The sequence below is a fragment of the Myotis daubentonii genome, chromosome 9 (assembly GCF_963259705.1).
Source record: "Myotis daubentonii chromosome 9, mMyoDau2.1, whole genome shotgun sequence".
Taxonomy (NCBI): domain Eukaryota; kingdom Metazoa; phylum Chordata; class Mammalia; order Chiroptera; family Vespertilionidae; genus Myotis; species Myotis daubentonii.
The window spans coordinates 68880406-68902918 of NC_081848.1; the positions used below are offsets into that span (position 1 = coordinate 68880406).

At 64.7% G+C, this 22513-nt stretch overlaps 2 protein-coding genes across 24 annotated transcripts in view; one reads left to right on the forward strand and one right to left on the reverse strand.

Moving 5' to 3' along the window:
- Positions 1-1209: 1209 nt before the first annotated feature.
- Positions 1210-18610, forward strand: MYBPC3 (myosin binding protein C3). Its single transcript, XM_059709412.1, has 34 exons — positions 1210-1234; positions 2306-2572; positions 3338-3457; positions 3534-3626; positions 3711-3859; positions 4929-5046; positions 5509-5557; positions 6124-6153; positions 6322-6375; positions 6967-6987; positions 7257-7420; positions 8693-8825; positions 9072-9074; positions 9192-9316; positions 9405-9510; positions 9610-9776; positions 10069-10234; positions 10929-11035; positions 11127-11156; positions 12193-12332; positions 12591-12671; positions 13156-13315; positions 13623-13727; positions 13813-14001; positions 15084-15224; positions 15393-15560; positions 16258-16346; positions 16505-16700; positions 16830-16969; positions 17192-17351; positions 17463-17599; positions 17829-18015; positions 18174-18211; positions 18332-18610. The coding sequence occupies exons 1-33, from the start codon at positions 1210-1212 to the stop codon at positions 18182-18184; spliced, it is 3831 nt and encodes a 1276-aa protein (XP_059565395.1). The 3' UTR covers positions 18185-18211; positions 18332-18610.
- Positions 18611-19601: 991 nt separating this feature from the next.
- MADD (MAP kinase activating death domain) overlaps positions 19602-22513 on the reverse strand; it is a 37446-nt gene continuing 34534 nt past the window's right edge. For 22 of the 23 annotated variants that reach the window (XM_059709429.1, XM_059709428.1, XM_059709447.1 and 19 more), the window contains 2 exons: positions 20959-21005; positions 19602-20644 (listed from right to left, as the gene is read on the reverse strand). In XM_059709429.1, coding sequence (XP_059565412.1) covers positions 20982-21005 — 24 coding nt within the window. In that variant the 3' untranslated portion in view covers positions 19602-20644; positions 20959-20981. The remainder of the gene's footprint in view (positions 20645-20958; positions 21006-22513) is intronic. The other variant, XM_059709449.1, reaches the window with a different exon arrangement.

Below are 22513 nucleotides of genomic sequence, written 5' to 3' on the forward strand. Positions count from 1 at the left end.
GGTGACCCCACGCGGCCAGTGGGACACAGAGCGTCTGCCCCGGACCCGCGTGAGCAGGACCCCTTGGGTGGACCCGGTGCCTTGTGTTCTCTGGCTTCCAGGCCACAGCGGGGGAGGAACAGCCGAGGGGGGCCGGGGGTCTCTGAGCTTCTTGCTGCCGACTACCCAGTAGCAAGAAGTGGCGGCCGCCGGCCGGGAGTGAGGTGACTCCCCGCAGCAGCCTGCAGGCCGCAGGGAACCCAGATTCTGGGGCCAGTTGTGTTGGGCAGACACCCCGCATGCCTCCGCACCCCGCGACACTTCCTACGCCGTCGCCAAGCCCCGAGAGAGGGCCGGGGGCGTGCAGGCCTGCGATGCGGCTGAAAAGTGGTTAAAATGGCAGAAAAGAATGGATTTCTGTGTTCGCAGGGATGTAAGTTCCCACCACGGGGGGCACGGGCCTTTCCCGACCTCACAGTCAGCCTCGCTAGGGCATCGCGTGTAACCTGCTCCTTTCACGTACGTGTAGATATGTGTAGATATGTATATACAAAGGAAGCAGAGAGGCCCCGTGAGCTGCACCCAGGGCCCCACAGCACGAAGCCAGCCGGGCCCTGAGCTGTGATGCCCGGGTCAAATAGGAGCACACCGTCCCTCCGCATTTCCCACACGCCCGGCCCTGCTCCGCGTCTCCGTAGGTAAACCCCCTGCGCGCACGGAACAGGCCCAGGCGGCGGGTGCTGCCGTCACCGCCCCAGTTACAGGCGAGGAGACCAAGGCCCTGGGAGGGGAAGGGAGTGGCGGTGGCAGGACTCAGGGCGGCCCCAGGGTCTGTGTGGGGAGCCCCCACCCGTACCGCCCAGCGAGGATGCGCATTCGACCCACCCACCCCAGGGCCGTGGGCCCAGCTCACTCCCACGGCACCGTGTGCCCGTCAGATGGACATACAGGCAGGGCTTGGGGTTCCCCTGAGGTTCACTGAGGATGGGGGGGGCAGAGCCATCATCTTGGGCTGGTGGGGGAAGGGACAGCCAGGAACAACACGGCCCCACCTTCTCCTGAGAGCCCTGCTCTCTGGAATTTGTCTATATTTAGCAGGTAGCTGGGAAGGAGGCAGATAAGGGGGCACTGGGGAGGGGGAGGCCCCTTATATAGTGGGGGACGGGTCCCTGCCCAGATCCTCTTCGGGTGGCCTGTGCCTGCTCGGTTCTTGGTTTGACTTCTCTCAAGATGCCTGAGCCGGGGAAGAAGCCAGGTAGCTCAGGCGGGGGGTGGCTGAGGTGGGCAGGGCGGGCTGGGGGCCTTACAATCAGGGGCCGGCCTGGGATCGAGCCCTGAGGCGGGTACGTACTGTCTTTCTGGGCCCTTTCCTGACTCGCAGTTTCTCCTTCCTTTCCTACTGATGGGAGTGAGGGCAACCCAGGGTCAGGGGCAAGAGGGCAGAGAGCCAAGGCAGGAGGTCCCCAGCCCCCCCAGCCCCCGTCAGATGCTGGGGACCGTCCCTGAGCCCCCGTCTCCTTCTGCAGCAAGGGTAGGCCCAGCCTGCCTTCTGGGGAAAGGCCCCAGGCAGGCGCCAGGTGGAGTCTGGACGCGCTCGCTCGCTCCTGGACAAGGCCTTCCCCCATCCGGGTCTCCGTTCCCCTCTCCACCAGGAGGGGTTGGGTTGGTTCTTTCCACCTGTGAGAGGCTCTGCTTTAGGAGCCTGCTCCCCCGTGGCCCCGACTCCCGGCACGGCCCCGCATTGAGGTTACGCAGACGCTCTGCTCTGGGAGAGGACAGTCAAGAGGCCCCAGTCCGGCCAAGGGCAGAGAAAGTCACAGCCTTTCGCGGGATCGCGGGGCCGGTCCTGGCCTGTGTCCTCGGCGAGGCTGTGCAGGGCAGGGATCCAGTCCCCCGGCCCCAGCCCCCTCCCAGGCCGGCTTTATCTCAGTCGCTGATTCTCAGCCTGAGGCCCTTAGGGGACAAATTTAGCCGCGTCCAAGAAGGCAGGCAGATACCCGTCCCTCGCCAAGACCCCAGATGGCGGGGGGAGCTGAGCTCCCGGGTTTCCCTGGGCGGGTCACTCTGGGATCCACTTAGCCAAGGTCTTGTGATTAGGACCACAGCCCTGGCTTTCCCGCCTACTGGCTGTGTGATGTTGGTAAGCACTTAACCTCTCTGAGTCTTGGTGCCCTCATCTGAGAGATGGGCGTAAGAGCGACCCCTTTCATTGGAGCAGGAAATGAGGTGATGCGTCCATGTGCTTATCACCGTGTTGAATGAGAGGGGCCGCAGGGGTGGGGTGCACGGGCAAGCCGGGGCCCTGCAGCCTCTTTTGGGCCTACAGTCTCAGCCTTCAGCAAGAAGCCGCGGTCCGTGGAGGTGGCGCCCGGCCGCCCTGCCGTGTTCGAGGCCGAGACAGAGCGGGCAGGAGTGAAGGTGCGCTGGCAGCGAGGGGGCAGTGACATCAGTGCCAGCGACAAGTTTGGGCTGGCGGCCGAGGGCACGCGGCACACGCTGACAGTGAGGGACGTGGGCCCCGCGGACCAGGGGTCTTACGCAGTCATCGCAGGCTCCTCCAAGGTCAAATTCGACCTCAAGGTCGTAGAAGCAGGTAAGACGCTGGTCAGTCTCCCCTGAGGTTTGAACTTCTGGGGGTTGGAGCAGGGGCCGCCCCGCCACCTCTCCATTGCCCGGGGCGTGGGAGGTGCTTTCCCATCTCTCGCCTTTGCTTCGGCTGTGCCCTCTGCCAGGAAAGCCCCCCTCTGCTGGGAGAGGCCTCTCTGAGTGCCCCCTGCGGCTCCCTGGCCTATCCAGCCACTGTGGAGGCGGGGAAATTCAGAGATGAGCAGTGCATGAGGCTGCCCTCCCCCTGGACACCCACACTCAGCCCGAGGGTGTGCGGTGTGCGCCCCAGGGGAGCCCCGGGGGCTGTGGGCACAGAGGGAGCCCAGCTGGGGGCCTGGGCCAGGGCAGAGCCTGGGGAAGGAAAGGAGGGTGGACGCCAGAACTGGTCAGAACGGACCCACTGACCTGAGCACAGAGGGTGTGAGCCGGGGAAGCCGGTGCTGGCTCCCGCTCAGTGTGCGCCGCCCACAGGGCTGCATCCAAGCGAGATGCCCCGTGGACAGTGGGTTCCTGGGCCTGATGCTCGGAGAGACAGGGCCGAGGAGGGGGCCGTGAGCTCACAGAGGTGGTGGGTAGAAAGGGAGAGAATTTAGGGGAGAGACAAGGTCATGGCGGGTGAGGAAAAGGGAGGAACCAGGTGAGCTGTGCACACACCGCAGTATTTAATGCAGCTACAAAGATGGAGGCGAGACCTGGGGCAGGAGGGGTCTGGGTAGAAGCTGCTCCACAGCCCCTGCCCCATTCCCTGCAGAACCGGCAGAGCCTGTGCCAGCCCCTGCCCCTGCCCCTGCCCCTGCCGAGACCCCCGGCATTCCCGGAGAAGCCCCGGCCTCAGCCACTGAGGGGGAAGGAGGCTCCCCGAGTCCCGAAGGTGAGAGGGCCGGGCAGGGAGGGCCCGGGCCAGTGTGGGGTGTCCCAGCGCAGGTCTCAAAGGCCTCTGCCCTCAGGGTCAAGTTCAGCAGCCACCAATGGGCCCGCTGCCCCCGATGACCCCATCGGCCTCTTTGTGACGCGGCCACAGGATGGCGAGGTGACCGTGGGTGAGTGTGGGGCTACTGCAGCCCAGCGGGGCGGGGAGGGCGGCAGCAGAGCTACCCCAAGCCCACTGCCACCGTCTCCTGCAGGTGGCAGCATCACCTTCTCGGCCCGCGTGGCCGGGGCCAGCCTCCTGAAACCGCCCGTAGTCAAGTGGTTCAAGGGCAAGTGGGTGGACCTGAGCAGCAAGGTGGGCCAGCACCTTCAGCTGCACGACAGCTACGACCGGGCCAGCAAGGTGGGCATGGGGGCCTGGGCCCTGGGGTTGTGGGGACATGGAAACTGGGGGGCACACAGCGGTATAAAGAAGGGGGATGGGGAGCCTGGGAAACTCTTTCCACGCCTGTGAACCTGGCCCAGGGGTGGGCCTCTGGCAGGCAGGTCCACAGGTTCAGTTGTGTGGCTGTGCTGTTGGTTGTGTGGCTGTGCCGTTGGTTGTGTGGCTGTGCTGTCGGTTGTGTGTCTGTGCTGTTGGTTGTGTGGCTGTGCTGTCGGTTGTGTGGCTGTGCTGTCGGTTGTGTGGCTGTGCTGTTGGTTGTGTGTCTGTGCCGTTGGTTGTGTGGCTGTGCGGTTGATTGTGTGGCTGTGCCGTTGGTTGTGTGGCTGCGCCGTTGGTTGTGTGGCTGTGCTGTTGGTTGTGTGGCTGTGCCGTTGGTTGTGTGGCTGTGCTGTTGGTTGTGTGGCTGTGCTGTCGGTTGTGTGGCTGTGCTGTTGGTTGTGTGGCTGTGCCGTTGGTTGTGTGGCTGCGCCGTTGGTTGTGTGGCTGCGCTGTTGGTTGTGTGGCTGTGCTGTCGGTTGTGTGGCTGCGCTGTTGGTTGTGTGGCTGTGCTGTCGGTTGTGTGTCTGTGTGGTTGGTTGTGTGTCTGTGCCATTGGTTGTGTGGCTGTGCCGTTGGTTGTGTGGCTGTGCTGTTGGTTGTGTGGCTGTGCCGTTGGTTGTGTGGCTGCGCTGTTGGTTGTGTGGCTGTGCTGTCGGTTGTGTGGCTGTGCTGTTGGTTGTGTGGCTGTGCTGTTGGTTGTGTGGCTGTGCTGTTGGCTGTGTGGCTGTGCATCGCACGAAAGTGCCTCATCTTCAGCGCATGCCACTCGCCCGGTAGCCATCACAGATTTCTGTTTTCTTACCATCCTGTGCCCGCAGATGGCAGTGTGAGTCTTGAGAAGGGGCTCCTTTTGCTATTTACACACAACTGCACGGGTTAACTTAACCTTGAAGGGTGAGAAGGTCGGTGGCCACTAGCCACCCCCAGCCTCCTTCAGGGGTGAGGGCCTCGTCTTTTGACCCCCATCTCCTGACACCTCACCCCACAGGTCTACCTGTTTGAGCTGCACATCACCGATGCCCAGGCCACCTCCGCTGGCGGCTACCGCTGTGAGGTGTCCACCAAGGACAAGTTTGACAGCTGCAACTTCAACCTCACTGTCCATGGTGAGGGCCCGGCCCCGTCCTGACCTCGGGCTCCCCATGGGTCTGTCCCCGGCACCCGCCTCCGTTCCCCAGCACCAAGGAGGGTGCCTCGTCCCGGCCAGACAGCGCTGACCCCGTGCCCACACTGCCCATGCAGGGGCCCAAGAGAAACCCCGGGAGGCTTCCAGGGCTGGGCTGGGGGACGGCCAAGTGCAGATCTCGTCTGGGTCTTGTCTTGGTGTCCTGGGCTCCTGGCAGGGGAACAGGTGAAGGTGAATTAGGAGGAGAGTAGGAGCTCCACCACTTGTGCTGAGGGATTGGGGATCCTAAACCGCCCCTCCCTGTACCTCGGCCCCGGGCAAGCTCAGGATGTGGGGTCCTGGGGCAGTGCCCCCTCTCCCTGGGCCATGGATGGGCAGTCTGTGACCCTGGATGGCCCTCGCGGAAGTCCCTTCCCTGACTCACCTCCCTCTTTGCACCCAGAGGCCATCGGCCCCGGAGACCTGGACCTCCGGTCAGCTTTCCGCCGCACGTGAGTGGCCACCTCCCCTCAGGGCCTGGGGAGGCCAGCCTCGGGGTCCGGGCTGGGGGTGATGTTGGGGAGTCAGGGTTGGGGGTGATTGGGGGTCTGGGCTGGGGGTGATGTGGGGGGTCTGGGCTGGGGGTGATGTGGGGGGTCTGGGCTGGGGGTGATGTGGGGGGGCTGGGCTGGGGGTGATGTGGGGGGGTCAGGGTTGGGGTGATTGGGGGTCTGGGCTGGGGGTGATGTGGGGGGGCCGGGCTGGGAGTGATGTGTGGGGTCCAGGATGGGGGTGATGTGTGGGGGGCAGGGCTGGGGGTGGTGTGGGGGGGCTGGGCTGGGGGTGATGTGGGGGGGTCAGGGTTGGGGTGATTGGGGGTCTGGGCTGGGGGTGATGTGGGGGGGCCGGGCTGGGAGTGATGTGTGGGGTCCAGGATGGGGGTGATGTGTGGGGGGCAGGGCTGGGGGTGGTGTGGGGGGTCCAGGCTGGGAGTCATGGGGGGCGCGGGGCTGAAGTTGATGGCCTTGGGGGAGAGCAACTCCCTGGGCAGGTGAGGAACTGGGTCTAATTCCCACAGGAGCCTGGCTGGAGGCGGCCGTCGGACCAGGTACCCCTCCCCCGGCCCTACTTGCCCGTACACAGGCCCCGGGTCTGCGATGGGCAGCGAGCCCCCACCCGGCCAGTGTCCCTCTCTCTCGCTCTACTCCACCCAGCCTTCCCGGGTCCCAAGCCCCTCTGGCTGCTCCCGGGGTCTTCACCGGGTCCTTCTCCACAGTGACAGCAGCGAGGACGCCGGGGTCCTGGACTTCAGCTCGCTGCTGAAGAAGAGGTGAGCCGGGGCGGCTCCGGGCTGCGGTGAGGCCGGGCTCAGCCTGGGTGGCCTCCGCGGGTCCGTACCTCTGTCCTGTCTGTGCCTGGGGCAGCCCTGCCGCTGGGGGGAGTGAGGCGGGCTCTGCAGACACCCCGCGAGCCCTCACACTGCAGCTCTGGGGACCCAGGAGACCCTGGGAGAGGCCCCAGAGCTGCCGGGGTTGCCCGTCCACCCCAACCCAACTGACTCGTGCCCTTTTCTCTCTCCCCCGACCCTGCATCCTGGCCGGTGCTGCTGCGGCCCAGAGAGTAAGCGTGGGGCCTGGTGCTGTGGGCAGCGGGCGCCCTGCCACGCGGGGAGAGCTGGGAGGGCTGGGAGCCAGGCGGACCTGAGCGAGACCCCAGTGACGGGAGTCTCTGAGCCTCGGTTCTCCTGATGCCCACTGTGAGGTGGGCAGGGGAGCCTCCAGCCTGTGGTGCGTCCTAGCTGCCCCCAAATGGAGGGGCATGAGTGCCGGGAGGAGGGAGGAGGGGGGCCCCTGGGGGCCCAGGTCTTGGGGGAGAGATGGCCCTCGCGCTAATGTGTCCCCGCTTTCTGCCCCACCTGGAGCAGCAGCTTCCGGACCCCACGGTGAGTGCGGGGTGACGCCCAGCACCCTGGCCCCTCTGTTACCCCAGGAACCCTCCCTGGCCCCACCCCCAGGCTGAGCCGTAAGCCCCTGGAACCCCGGAACTGGCTGAGGACCCATGTCAGCTCAGGCCACCCCCCTCCCCCCCAGGAGGAAAGGGTCAGAGGGCGGGGCGGCTAAGGCTCCTTGTTCCTGGCCCGGGGAGGGGGCTGCAGTCCGGCCCTGGCCACGGGCACCCCCTGAGGCCGCCGTGCGTGGACTGCGGACACAGGGACTCGAAGCTGGAGGCCCCAGCCGAGGAGGACGTGTGGGAGATCCTGCGGCAGGCGCCCCCGTCCGAGTACGAGCGCATCGCCTTCCAGCACGGAGTCACCGACCTGCGGGGCATGCTCAAGAGGCTCAAGGGCATGAAGCGCGACGAGAAGAAGAGCACAGGTGAGCCCTCCGCCCCAAACCAGGGACAGGGCCCAGGGGAGCCCTCCGCCCCAAGCCAGGGACAGGGCCCAGGGGAGCCCTCCGCCCCAAACCAGGGACAGGGCCCAGGTGAGCCCTCCGCCCCAAACCAGGGACAGGGCCCAGGGGAGCCCTCCGCCCCAAACCAGGGACAGGGCCCAGGGGAGCCCTCCGCCCCTAACCAGGGACAGGGCCCAGGGGAGCCCTCCGCCCCAAGCCAGGGACAGGGCCCAGGGGAGCCCTCCGCCCCTAACCAGGGACAGGGCCCAGGGGAGCCCTCCGCCCCTAACCAGGGACAGGGCCCAGGGGAGCCCTCCGCCCCAAACCAGGGACAGGGCCCAGGGGAGCCCTCCGCCCCAAACCAGGGACAGGGCCCAGGGGAGCCCTCCGCCCCTAACCAGGGACAGGGCCCAGGGGAGCCCTCCGCCCCTAACCAGGGACAGGGCCCAGGGGAGCCCTCCGCCCCAAACCAGGGACAGGGCCCAGGGGAGCCCTCCGCCCCAAACCAGGGACAGGGCCCAGGGGAGCCCTCCGCCCCTAACCAGGGACAGGGCCCAGGGGAGCCCTCCGCCCCAAACCAGGGACAGGGCCCAGGGGAGCCCTCCTCACCAAATGAAAACCAGGCGACCCCCCCCCCCCTCGCCTCCCCCTCCCACCCCCGGAGAAGAAGAGAGGTCTGCTGCACCCTCTCTGCCCAAGAAAAGGGGAAGAAGCCAGGTTAGGCCAGAGACCTCCACCTGGGAGGAGAGACAGGCCTGTGACTCCTCCTCTCAGGCAAACAGAACAAGAAAACAGAAGGGGCAGGGCCAGCCCCTCACCCCAGGCAGGTCACCCCTCTCTCGAGGGCTCACAGCCCTTCCCAGCATGGCTGACAGCCAGGTGGCAGCCCCGAGGATGAGCTGGGAAGGCAGGGGCCTCACCCGCCCTCTGGGCAGGAGCGCCAACACCAAGGTTGCTGTTAACATGGTTAACGGGGCAGACAGGGCCCTTCCTCCCGCCACCTGCTTCCTCGCGGAGCTTCTGTCTGTCTGGAAGCCCCCGACCGACCGTGTCCCTGAGCTGAGCAGGTACAGAGGGCCCCGAGGAAGACAGGCGAGCAGAGAGAGACAGGCAGCACAGTGGAGACCAGAGCGACAAAGGGGCGGCCGGAGGCTGGGCCCTCTGCCACGTGGCTGTGGGCGAGAGCCTCCCGCCAGGGCCAGCCTGGAGTGGGGGCGGGGCGGCCGGGAGCGGGGGCTGAGGGGTGGTGCTCAGCCTTCCAGAAGAAGCTGCAGCCGGCCTACCAGGTTAACAAGGGCCACAAGATCCGGCTGGCCGTGGAGCTGGCCGACCCTGACGCCGAGGTCAAGTGGCTGAAGAACGGACAGGAGATCCAGATGAGCGGCAGGTGCGCCAGGGGCCAGAGCAGGTTCTGGGGGCGGGGGGGCGGGGAGGGGACCCTGGTTGGGGGGGTGCTCCCAGCCCTGCCCTCTGCCTCTCCATCGTGTTCTCTGTCTCTGTCCGTCCCCGCATTTCTCTCTCGCTGGGTCTAATTTCCCATGTTTCTCTTTCTTTCCATCTTTGCTCCTCGCTTTTTCTCTTGGTCTCGCTTCCTCCCGTCGGGGACACACCTATGGCCCCTTCTGTTCCACAGCAAGTAAGGCCCCGCTCGCGGGAGGCTTGGTCACGGCATGGGGCGGGGGCGGGGGGGGGCAGGGAGGGGGCCAGGAGCTGAGGCCACAGCTTTCACCCCTCTTCCGCGGCCCCTGCCCAGGTACATCTTTGAGTCCAATGGCGCCAAGCGCACACTGACCATCAGCCAGTGCTCGCTGGCGGACGACGCGGCCTACCAGTGCGTGGTGGGCGGGGAGAAGTGCAGCACCGAGCTCTTTGTCAAAGGTGGGCCCTGGGCCCGGGGACCTGGGCACCCAGGCAGAGGCGGCCCAGAGGGACCCGTCCATCACCCCCCCCCCCCCCGCCTCCGCAGAGCCCCCTGTGCTGATCGTGAGGCCCCTGGAGGACCAGCTGGTGATGGTGGGGCAGCGGGTGGAGTTCGAGTGCGAGGTGTCCGAGGAGGGGGCCCAGGTGAAGTGGTGAGTGCCAGGGGCCTGGGGCTGGGGCCTGGGACGGGGTGGGAGGCCTGGGCACCCCCAGAGGAGGCCAGAGCACTTGCTGCCCCCCCCACCGGCCAGGCTGAAGGACGGGGTGGAGCTGACTCGGGAAGAGACCTTCAAGTACCGGTTCAAGAAGGACGGCCGCAAACACCACCTGATCATCAACGAGGCGACGCTGGAGGACGCCGGGCACTACACGCTGCGCACCAGCGGGGGCCAGGCGCTGGCCGAGCTCATCGTGCAGGGTGAGGCCGCGGCCGCGGGGGGGGGGGGGGGGGCACACGGCCCACGGCCCGGACAGGAATCATGCCAGCCCGGATCGAAGCCGCACCCGGACACCCGAGCTTCACCTTCCTCATCTGTGAAAGGGGGAGGCTGAGGCTGCCCCCTCAGCGGGCAGGGGGAGGGTCGGTGGGCCTGGCTAGTGCCACGCACACACACTGGAGGTCCCTTCCCATGCCCACGTGCTCTCCCAGGGATTCCCGCCCGCACCCGCACACGCCCTCCCCGGCTCACCGGCTCTGCCCTGCCCCCCAGAGAAGAAGCTGGAGGTGTATCAGAGCATCGCCGACCTGACGGTGGGCGCCAAGGACCAGGCCGTGTTCAAGTGCGAGGTGTCGGACGAGAACGTGCGGGGCGTGTGGCTGAAGAACGGGAAGGAGCTGGTGCCCGACAGCCGGATAAAGGTGTCCCACATCGGGCGGTGAGTGTGCGGGCCATGGGACAGCGGAGGCTGGGACAGAGACGACAGAGAGACAGCCTGACACCCCGGGAGACGGAGACACACAGAGAGACAGGGAGAAGCAGACAGAGGGACAGAGAAAGAGATAGAGACGGAGACAGACAGAAGTGGACAGAGATGGACAAAAAGAGACAGACAGGCAGACAGGCAGGACACAGACTGAAATGGAAGGTAAGAAGAAGAGACGAAAAGACAGACAGAAAGCTGTGGGGAGACAGAAGCACAGAGGAGAGTCCCTCAGAGCCGGAGAGAAGCAGGGAGAGAGGCAGAGGGGCTTCGCCCTGGGCCCAGCCCCTCCCCAGTGGTGACGGGGCAGGAGCCACGGCGAGGCCAGGCCTGGCGGGGGGCCCTCACTCTCTCCCACTCTCTTACTCATGCCCCGAGCATCTGGGCCGGCCCGTGCTGGGCCCAAGGTCACGGAGATTAATGAGACCAGCCTCTGTCCAGTCTCCAAGGGCCCAGCCTAGGGGACACTTCTGCCCTGCCTACACGAGAGGCCCTGGAAAAGTCAAAAACAAAGAAAGAAAGCACTTAAAACATCAGAACCCCAGTGAGCTAGGAGGGGGCCAGGGCCCCTGGAGCTCTGGCTGGGGTGTCCGGGGAGGCCAGGGGTGTGTGGCCCAGTGGGACCCTCTGAGCCACTGCTGCCCCGCAGGGTCCACAAACTGACCATCGATGACGTCACGCCTGCGGACGAGGCCGACTACAGCTTCGTGCCTGAGGGCTTCGCCTGCAATCTGTCCGCCAAGCTCCACTTCATGGGTGAGCTGCGCCCCGGGGGGGGGGGGCAGGGGGGCCCTGTCGCTGGGCCCTGCCTTTGCCCTGGTGCCAGCTGCTCTTCCTTCTCTTGCAGAGGTCAAGATCGACTTCGTGCCCAGGCAGGGTGAGTCTCAGGGCCCCTGTGTGCCCCCTCCTCATACCCCCACCCCCGCCCTGTCTCCCCTCCACTCACAGAGAAGAACAGAGAGCTGGGAGAGGGACCTGGAGACCCAGCCCAGCTCTGCCACTCAGGACTATGGGCCAACGATAGTTCTCGGCCTCAGTTTCCTCATCTCTGATATTGTCTCCTCCAGAGGGTGGTGGGAAAGATGAGAGGAGATGGTGGGTGAGCCATCAGATGGCAGCGCAGATGTGAGATTTTACTATTTCTTTTCCTGCTTTTGGAAGAGTCGCTCCTGCTTTCAGATAAAACTTTAACCAGGAGAACAGACCAGACTGAGGCATGCTCTAGAGCAGGGGTCCTCAGACTACGGCCCGCGGGCCACATGCGGCCCGCCGAAAACATTTGTTTTTTTACTTCAAAATAAGATCTGTGCAGTGTGCATAGGAATTTGTTCATAGTTTTTTTTTTTTTAAACTATAGGCCGGCCCTCCAACGGTCTGAGGGACAGTGAACTGGCCCCCTGTTTAAAAAGTTTGAGGACCCCTGCTCTAGAGTAGTACCTTCCAAATGGGGTTCACTTCATGTAAGATACTCCGTTCAGAGGGGTTCCGTGGTAAAGTAACTTTGGGGAATACTGAACACCTGCCCCCATGCCCCCTCCTGCATAGTTAAGAAACGTGCTTAATTTTGTTTAATCCAGGGGTTCTTAAACTGTTTGTGTGTTTGTTTTTCTGGCAGTACATTGATGTCCCTGCCCCCCCACCCACCCACCCACCCCCCAGCACAGTTTAAGAAGTGCTGCATGAGGCATCCTGATAATACAACTTCCCCGGAACTTCCTGGAGTGATAGAATATTCTAGATCTTGATTGGGTGGTGCTTACACCAGTGTGTACATTTGTCAAAACTCTGCAAGCTGCATGCTCAGATCTCGGCATCTCACTGTGTGTGAATTATGCCTCAGCAATAAAACGGCAGGGACACGTGCTCCTCCGGGTGTCCCCTCCGCCTCTGACCTGTGTGTGTCCCCACCCCAGAGCCTCCCAAGATCCACCTGGACTGCCCTGGCCGCCAGCCGGACACCATCGTGGTTGTGGCCGGGAACAAGCTGCGCCTGGACGTCCCTATCTCCGGGGACCCTGCTCCCACGGTGATCTGGCAGAAGACCATGACACAGGTGCCGCGGGTCCCTCCTCCACGTCCCGTCTGTGAAATGGGTGCTTGGGACCAGTGAGCGCCGCGACCTGCTCCCCCCATGTGCATGCCCTCCGGTGGCCCCTGGCCGGGAGTGTCGGGATGCAGCTGGCTGGGTGATGGGCAGCAGAGGAGGCGGGCAAAGGAGAAACAGAGGGGCCGCTGGGCAGGGACTCCCCCTCGCCCCCGGGCTGAGTCAGCCACCTTCCCCCTCCTTCCCTTCCCTTCTGCCTGTTCCCAGGGGAAAAAGGTCCCAGCTGGGCCGGTGCCTGATGCCCCAGGGGATGCAGGTGCCAGTGACGAGTGGGTGTTTGAAAAGAAGGTGAGTGAGGCTGGAGGTAGGCCCGGGCTTGTTTGCACACGGGACCCACCCTTGGGCAAGGCCTCCGAGAAGGTGCCACATCTGGTCAGCGGTGCTCCTGCCCCAGGCGGGTCTCCATGCACACGCCACACACGTCTGTCCAGCGTTTCGCCCTCCACATCACGGGAAGCCTCCTGCTCCTGCTGCTGCTGGTTCTCTGCCAGCAGCCATGAGGGACCCTCACAGTGGCTCTATGAGGTCACGTTATCCCCACTCAGTGGACAAGGAAACGGAGGCACAGAGAGTTCACGGGGTTTCCTAGGGTTCTCCGGCAAAGCGAGAGCCCGGACCCCTAGCCCGTGGCGCAGGCTCCACTCAGCCTGTGCCTCCCCCAAGCCCTGTGCTGAGCTCCTTTCCCATCTCGGGGCTGTTGGCCATCCCAGAGGCTGCAGAAGCTTCTGGAGTCCAACGGGAGCCCTCCCCCCGCCCACGTCCCCCTCCCCAGCTGCTGTGTGAGACCGAGGGCCGGGTCCGAGTGGAGACCACCAAGGACCGCAGCATCTTCACCGTCGAGGGGGCAGAGAAGGAAGACGAGGGTGTCTACACGGTCACCGTGAAGAACCCTGTGGGCGAGGACCAGGTCAACCTGACAGTCAAGGTCATCGGTGAGGCCGGCCGGCCGGGGTCCGGGCAGGGAAGGGAGAGGGGCGACCAGGGAGCGCCCATCGCCGACTCACTGAGTCACTGAGCACACGTGGCAGGCCAGGCTCGCAGGTCCAGGGGGAGGATGGGGATGGGGACACGGGTGAACACGGGCAGTGGGAGCCATGAAGGGTGGGTCCGAGGCCGGCGACATGACCAGAACTGCCTTCCAGAGGGCTGCTCTGGCTCTGGGGGGGTTGGGGGGTAAGGGGATGAGCAACATTGACCCTGGGCCCGGGCAGGGCTGATGTGGGTCCCCGACTCCCCCAGATGTGCCGGATCCCCCTGCGGCCCCCAAGATCAGCAATGTGGGCGAGGACTCCTGCACGGTGCAGTGGGAGCCGCCTGCCTACGACGGCGGGCAGCCCATCCTGGGTGAGTGGAGGGCACCGGGGCCGACCCGAGGGCAGGGGTGGGGGCGCCCGGGCCCCAGACCGCAGCCCCTGCCTCCCTTCGGCAGGCTACATCCTGGAGCGCAAGAAGAAGAAGAGCTACCGGTGGATGCGGCTGAACTTCGACCTGCTGCGGGACCTGCAGCACGAGGCGCGGCGCATGATCGAGGGCGTGGTGTACGAGATGCGCGTCTACGCGGTCAACGCCATCGGCATGTCCCGGCCCAGCCCTGCCTCCCAGCCCTTCATGCCCGTCGGTGAGCCGGCCCCGCCTGGCGCGCCCCTCGTGCCGTCCCCGGCCAAGGGGCTCGAGAGCAGCTGCTCTGTGTGGGCGGCCACCACACTGGGCATTTACACCCCTGGGCTGTCATCTGGGATCGGGGGCAATCGCTCATCTCACAGATGGAACCAGTGAGGCTCCGAGAAGTTAAGTGACTTGCTCAAGGCCCCCCAGCTGGCGGGGCCGGAGCGGGGACTCACACCCCCCTAAGCCTTGTCTCGTCTTCGCGAGGCTCACCTTCCACCTCTGTGGAAGGGGGTAAGGACACCGACTTCACAGAACTGTGGTTAGGGCGACAGGAGTTAGTGCCGGCAGAGCATCTGGTCTACAGCAGGTGCTCAAGAACGGCAATTGCCCCCTGTCCTCTGCTCCCTCCAACCAGGGTTGTCCAGGTGAAACAAGGGGAGGGCAGCGGGTGTCTGAGGCCCGAGGCACGTCTGTCTGTGGGAAGGGCCCTGGACCAGGAGTTGGACATCGAGTTTGCCGAGCCGGCTCCACCGTCCCAGGAGGCCCGCCTGAGCCATCGCCTCCCCGAAGCCTCAGTTCCCTCGTCTGCAGAGGGGGAGGGGGGGGCGGAAAGGGTAGCGCAGACAGGGAAGGTGTGGCAGGCTCTCCAGGAACCCCGTCCCTGCCGGGATGTGTGAGCCTTTGGGAGCAGCTGTCTGAGGCAGGGGGAGGCGCCCCCTCCAGCCCAGGGGGAGGGCAGAGCTTGGGGAGATGGCAGGAAGGGGTGCCTGTGGGGAGAGGGGTCCAGGCCTCCTTCGTTAGGACTGACTTGCCGTTTGCTCGGCTCTGAGACAGCTCACCCGTTGCAGGGGAGGAGGCGCCCGTGTTGCAGGCTAGCTTCCCGCACTCTCGCTCTCGGGCAGAAGTGGCTCCTTCTAAGCTCTGAGGCCTTGGGTGCCTTTTCCTGCTTGGAGCTCTTTTGTACCTGTTTGTTTTTAAGCTTATCTAGCGGCACGCCTGTTAACGGGGCTGAAATGTTTCTTAAAGTGCTTGAAAGCCAGCCGAAGGGGAAGCCCCGGGTGACTCAGGCCCCCTCTGCCCTCCTCTGCCCAGGCCCCCCCAGCGAGCCCACCCACCTGGCGGTGGAGGACATCTCCGACACCACAGTGTCCCTCAAGTGGAGGCCCCCGGAGCGCGAGGGAGCCGGAGGCCTGGATGGCTACAGTGTGGAGTACTGCCAGGAGGGCGGTGAGTGTCGCTGCCCAGCCTGGGCCCGCAGCCTGTGCCCTTCTCTGAACAGCCCTGCCGGGCACCTGCCACCCCGCGGGGCCCTCCCTGCAGCGGCAGCCCCGACAGCCACCAGAGGCAGGCAGCAGGGTGGTGTCGATGCTGACACTGCCCGTGGTTTTGCAACGCCCCCAGGCTCCGAGTGGGTGGCTGCCCTGCAGGGGCTGACAGAGCGCACCTCGATGCTGGTGAAGGACCTGCCCACGGGAGCCCGGCTGCTCTTCCGGGTGCGGGCACACAATGTGGCCGGGCCTGGAGCCCCCGCCACCACCAAGGAGCCCGTGACGGTGCAGGAGATCCTGCGTGAGTGCCCCTTTGGTCACAGCACCTGCCACTGACACCTGGCCCTGGGCCCCTGGAGGTGGGGACGGTCAGACGGGCCCTCCTGGGGGAGGAGCTGCCTGCTGGGCAGGGACTGGAGGGGCAGGAGCCTTCATCCAGGCCCCGGGCCCAGGGCAAACCTGGGCGGAAAGTGTCCTCTTGGTTTCCCCTGTCAGCCCCTGTCTGGGGCAGGGAAAGCGCGGGTTATTATGCATCCTCTGCTCCGTGAGTCTCGGCTCCAGCAGGTAGATCTTGTCCTTGTGCTCAGGACTGAGCAGTGATGCCTCTTGGGGTCAAGCTGACCCATCTGGGCCTCCCTTCCTAACAAAGGATCAACCGTGTGTAAGGACTGGTTCTCAGGGTGGAAAGAGACAGCAAACTGGGTGGTAATAGGGTCCAAAAGCCTAGATTTGCATCCTGGCCTGTGTGACCTCAAACAAGTTGCACACCCTCTCTGATCCCTGCCTCCTGAGCGGTGTGGTGAGGCTCAGGGGGAAGCAGGCGCTTTGTGAACCCTCTGGGGCTGGGTTAGGGGGAGCTATAGGAGAGGATGCCTAGGGAGCAGTGCTTTTTTAGCTGCAGCTCTCTGGGCCCTGCCTCAGGAGAGAATGGAGCCATGGCACCCCTCAGGCCTTGGGCCGGGGTGGCTCTTGCTGAGCTGCCCACTCCACATCCACAGAGCGGCCACGGCTCCAGCTGCCCAGGCACCTACGCCAGACCATCCAGAGGAGGGTCGGGGAGCCTGTGAACCTCCTCATTCCTTTCCAGGTAGGGCTGGCCCCTTCTCTGTCCTGTTGTGTGTGGCTCATGCCTCGCAGACAGATGTGCCTTGGGGCTCACCTGAGACCCCACCCGGGCACGTGAGGCTGGGGGTGGCCGGCTCTCAGGGAGAGCCAGGCTTGGGGGTGAGCTGTCCCTCCCCACAGGGCAAGCCCCGGCCTCAGGTGACCTGGACCAAAGAGGGGCAGCCACTGGCGGGCGAGGAGGTGAGCATCCGCAACAGCCCCACGGACACCATCCTCTTCATCCGGGCCGCTCGCCGCGCCCACTCCGGCACCTACCAGGTGACGCTGCGCATCGAGAACATGGAGGACAAGGCGACGCTGGTCCTGCAGATCGTTGGTGCGTGGCCCTGGGGCCTCCCTCTAGCCCGTTGGCTTCCGGTCCCCGAGCTGGGCCGCCAGGCCCCGGCTGGCGGGGTGATGGGCCCTGGAGCAGGGTGTGGGGTTCCACCGGGTCTGTCTCCTGCAGACAAGCCAAGTCCTCCCCAGGACATCCGGGTCACAGAGGCGTGGGGCTTCAATGTGGCTCTGGAGTGGAAGCCACCCCAAGACGATGGCAACACCGAGATCTCGGGGTACACGGTACAGAAAGCAGACAAGAAGACCATGGTGAGCCTGGGCCCCCTGACATGCACCCCTCCTGGGGCCTGGCAGGCCCAGGTCTCAGCTGCCCTCCCCTGCCCTGAGAATGGGCCGCCTCTCACCCTCCGTGACCTGGTTCTCCGCACAGCTGGGGTGCAGACACCAGGGGCACCGAGAGGCCCCTGGTAGGAAGCAGGGCCTGCCCCCAGCCCCCAGCCCCAGCCCCAGAGACCCCTTCTCCGCCCGCAGGAGTGGTTCACGGTCCTGGAGCATTACCGCCGCACCCACTGTGTGGTGTCCGAGCTCATCATCGGCAACGGCTACTACTTCCGGGTCTTTAGCCACAACATGGTGGGGCCCAGTGACAAAGCCGCCACCACCAAGGAGCCCGTCTTCATCCCCAGACCAGGTGCTGGGCCCTCACGCCACCCCCGGGGGCGCTGGGGCAGGCAGCCAGTGGGCACAGGGAGGGAGCCTGGCTGGGTGCGGCCCTCTTGGTACAAAACCCTGTCACCGCCAGGCATCACGTATGAGCCGCCCGACTACAAGGCCATGGACTTCTCCGAGGCCCCAAGCTTCACCCACCCCCTGGTGAACCGCTCGGTCATCGCCGGCTACAATGCCACTCTCTGCTGTGCCGTCCGAGGCAGCCCCAAGGTAGGGAACCCAGGCCCAGGCGGCAGAGCTCCGGCCTCGAGCCGTCCCCTTCTCTCTGCCTCTCCCTGAGCAGGGCCTGGCACGCCCCGTCGGCTCTCCGTTCCCAGCCTTGGACAGTTTGGGACTCCAGTGGGAGCCCCCGGAGTAGAAACACAAATGCCGATCTCCCTCCATCCCCGCCAGGTCCTCTCCACCTGAGTCCCCCTCCTTCCCACTGTCTGGTTTACAGCCCAAGATCTCCTGGCTCAAGAACGGCCTGGACCTGGGAGGAGACGCCCGTTTCCGCATGTTCAGCAAGCAGGGCGTGCTGACCCTGGAGATCAGAAAGCCCTGCCCCTACGACGGGGGTGTCTACGTCTGCAGGGCCACCAACCTGCAAGGCGAGGCGCAGTGTGAGTGCCGCCTGGAGGTGCGAGGTGAGGAGCCCGCCGGGCCAGGGCCTGGGCGGAAGAGCGGGCGGGGCCCCAGCTGCTCTGCCTAGAAGAGCAGTGGTCGCCACGTGCGCTGCTCCCAGCCTCTGGGAGGACGGGTGGTGCCGGAAGGTGCAGCCCACAGCACGGCTCCTTCTCTGCAGTGCCTCAGTGACCAGGCTGCCTCCTCGGGGACGGCCAGGTATGTGCTCGGAACCACCCCGGGCCCACATCAGCCTTGGCCCTTGGTGCAGGGCCACGGCCCTCGGAAATGGGGTGCAGGTGGCTTAGTCCAGCTCACTCACAGGGGAATCTGTGTCAGAGGTGCCACCGGATGCCAGCCGTGTGCCAGGAGCCTGAGGGGAGCTGGACAAGCCTCCTCCGGCTGCTGGACACGTGTGCGCGGTGTGACCGGGCCGGCTGGAGCGTCGCAGGCTGCAGAGTGGTGATGAGCAGGCGTGGGGACTGTGCAGACTGACCCTTCGGCGCTCCCGCTGAAGCTCTCAGATCGTGGGGGCGAAGAGCGAGTGAGCTCGGGAAATGATGGCTGCGGACGTCTTTCTGGCCTGCCGCTCTCCCGGGGGGTACGGGCAATAAAGATCAGTGCAGCACAGAGACCTGGCTCGCCCTGTCCCACGTGTTTCACACAGGCACAGGGAGACTTAGTTGGTCTTCAGAGCAAACTGAACGGTTAAATGAGGCCCAGAGCGGAGCCCGAAACTCAGAAAACATGAGTCCTGGGAGGAAGCTGTCTTCCCCCACTGCACGGTCTTCAAAGGAGGAAACGGAGGGTCGGTGATAGAGAACGTGCCTCAACACAGAGCCAGCACACCCGGCTCCTGCCCGCTCGCACGTGCTCAGTACTGTCTTCGCTCTGGTGGCCACGGTCACAGCAGCCGGGGCCTGGGCAGTGCTGCGGTTCTGTGCCCATAAGGCCTGGGGGCTGCTGTGGGGTCTCGGTGGGCAACAAGCCCGTGGCCTAGGCACCCCTGGATCCCATGGAGGGGAGCCCACACCTGACCATCCGTTTCCCTTTGGAAGGGGGAAGCCAGCAGGTCTCAGAGGTGCCCTGACAGTGTGGTGTAGAGGGTCCTTCCTGCCAGGGAGGGTGAGGTTTCCCATGGCAGAGAAAACAACTCCCTGACGGCCGGGCCCAGGGTCGCTTCTCCGAGTTCCACCCCACCCGACACTCCTGGCCCACCCGTGTCTGTGCAGCTCCAGGTCCCGGCCGAGGGACAGCACTAGGGATCACACCTGGAAGGAACACCCAGAGCTGGGGCCCTGTGCGGGTTTTTCCTTCACGGCCAAGTTCATCTCTGCTCAGGGGTCAGCCAGTTGGGCTGCCCCCTCTAGTGGCCAATTCCGAGCACAGCAGCCCTCTGCGGGCCCTAACAGGACCCAGGGGGCCCAGGGAGCGTGGGGAGGAGCCCTGCTGGGCCGGCCGGTGGGAGGCTGGGCTTCAGAGCCAGAGCTCAGGTGGGCGTGACCTCATCTCCCCGCTCCCTTCGGACCAGAGGTGCCTTTGTAGAGTCTAGGCCAGCCTTCCTCAGGCCCAGGCGAGAGGAAGCCTCATTTAGTGCCAGGAGCCCACGGAGAGTTAAGGACATTTATTTCACATTCACATGTCTGTACATTTTCTATAAATAATGTGGAGCTGAAATAAATATGTACAGTCATCTCTTGCCCACTCCCAGGCCCTCTCTCCCTTCTGGCACCCGGTGCCAGGAGACGCGCCTGCAGACACGGGTGTGTATACCGAACGTGGCCTTTGCCCACCCCTTCCGGTTCCTGGGAGTCTCCTGGCCCCAACCAGTCTGCTCTCCTCTGCCTAAGGCCAGGCAGACCCCAGGGGAAGAGCTGCTCCGCTGAGTGGTGGAGGCCATGGTGACAGCAGCAAGACTGTGTGTGGCCCACGGGAGGGCGGGTGGTAGCTGCCAGCTTAGGAAATGCGTCAGGAAGCAGGGAGGTTGCCACTCACTCTGCTGCCCCGGGCCTCTCCCTCCTCTCGCCGCCCACCCCGCTCAGGAAGCCTCAAGCTTCCCTCACTCCCCAGAGGGGGCTGTTCCAGGCGCCCGGCTGTGCCAGATCACAGAGGACAAGAGCCAGAGTCCTGCGCTGGGAGGTCACAATGCCAAGGACACGGAGCCACAGCACAAATGTCTCAAGGGCATGCAGGCGTGGACTCACACTGGCCTGTGCCAAAGAGTTCTTAGAAGCCACTGGCCCAACAGACAAAGACACACACACACACACACACACACACACACACACACACACACTGAGCCCTGAGGGAACAGTAGGCTGGTCTTCTGGGAGTGAAGAGGGAGAAGGCGGAAGAGGCTAGCTCAGCCCTGTGATGAACACACTAAGACACACCAACAGACACATAACTGGGAACCACCGAAGCCACGTGAGGGGCTTGCAGAGAACGCGTGTCATCCGCATCTGGTCTTAGCAGCATCATGCACTGGGGAACAGCAAGAGGCAAGAGGCCAGGGCGCCCCTGGGCTGGGGCAGCCGTCACCCTCCATCAGCTGGAGACGGGCCGGGGTGGGGTTCGGAGGTCGTCCTCACTGCTGCGGACCGCAGCCACATACGAGAAGAGACACAACACCGAGTAGCAGATCTCGTGGGCCTAGACGGGGAGAAAACCAGGCGGATCAACACCCCTGAGACCTCACCTCTTCACACGGAGCTCTGCCAGGGAAACGCGCGCCTCGCCCTGGGCTCGGGCCTCAGCCAGGCCTCAGAGCTGGCCGGTGGGAGAGGGGATTAGTGTGCGTCTCTCCCCCAGGGCTGAAGACCTGTCAGCCTCAGCTGAACCTCTGGCATCCGGACCAAATTCGCCTCTCAGATCACTCCTATCACCCCTCACCCTGTGCTTGCAGAGCCCCCTTTCTGTCCGAAGCCCTGTGCAGACTGGCCTGTCAGGGTTGATGGCACACTCACCATGGGTGTCTTGTACTTGTGGCTCACCACTTCTTTAATTTCAGGAACTAAAACCGGACGGGCAAGAAACAAAACAGAAAGTTCAAAACTAAGAGTAGTGCCGAGCTCCCCCAGGCGGCGGCGCCCGGCACAGGGCCCTTCCCTCCGGGCTGCTCCTAGGGCTGCAGCTCAGGCTACGGCAGCGTCTGTCCAGCCCCTGCAGGAGGCGAGGACACGTCCCCAGACACTGCCCTGAGGTCTGCATGGCTCCTTGCTGGTGGCCGTGACTCTACCCACTTCTCTGGGAGCCCCAGCACGGCAGCGGGTTAATCTTTCACCAGCCTGGTCCCCGCTGCTGTCCAGGGCCCCTGAGAAGCACAGGAGGGTGGAGTACCCCCAGTCGGGCTGGGAGAAGAGAGCTGCATCCCTGTCACCAGCCGAAACTCGGGTCCTGTTACGCACAGTCCCCTGTACTCCCAGCCCCGACACAGAGCGTCCTGAGGCTGGATGAGGCATGTGGATACTAAACCCACCAGACGTGTACGTTTCCTTTCCTGAGTGGCAGGAGAGGCCAGGCCCGCCTGTGTGAGGGAGAGCGTCAGAGGGCTCTGGAGCAGACACACCGAGCAGGAGAGGCAGGCGAGCACAGCACCCGGGAGGGAGGTGACGGGAGGCATCAGGCAAGGTACACACGTCCACAGCCCCAAATGCCAGACTCAGAGTCGCCCCTGCCCCAGCCATGCAGGGTTCTGCTTGGCCAGGGGAAGGCGTAAGGCACAGGCGCAGCCATCATCGCGGCCCCTGAAGTTGGGAGAAGCCGGGCATGACGTCCCCTGGGGACCAGAAAGGGAGGATGAGAGTTGGCCACACCTCCTGGCCCTGGGAGGTGAATTCAGGGACCCAGGGCCACCAGGGAATAAAACCATCAAAGGTGGAGCAAGAAGCGCAGGTCTTCTCCTGAGTCGGAAGATTCCCCCCAAATCTCTCTCTGGCAGAAGAGAGGGAGTATACGGGGGAGAACCTCAGAACCAGTGAGCCAGCACGGGTGGGGGGAGGCTGGGAAGGAAGAGGGTGGGGAGAGAAGACGGACTGGCGATGTGAGCAGCTGCCTTGGTTGAAGGGAGCCCGCCCCACCCACCGCAGGGCCCCAGGTGGAGCCTGGGGGGAGGCAGCAGAGCTGGGCCACGTTACCTGCTGGAGAACGAAGGTTTTCATAGCAGCGATGAGGGGCACAAAAGAATGAAGCACAAACACAGCAGGAACTCAAAGCCCCAGGGTGAGAACCCCTGCACTACAGGTCCGCTCGGCCTGGGGGAGGCTGGCTCCTGGCTTCCAGCTCCAGCTGCCCCGTCTGCCTCTGGGGTCCACTAGGCTTCTCTGCCTTCTAGAGTGAGTCTGCCTGGGCCGCCACTTGCCCCTCTTCCAGCACAGGGCTGGGCAGACGCCGGAGAGGCACTGGGTGCGTGGATGGCACCCTGGGCTACTAGGAGGCTCGCAGCAGGCGGTGTGACCTAGCAGGCGTGGGGATGGCCTGACTGCTCTGCCCCAGAACTTTCTGACCACTGGCTGGCCAACT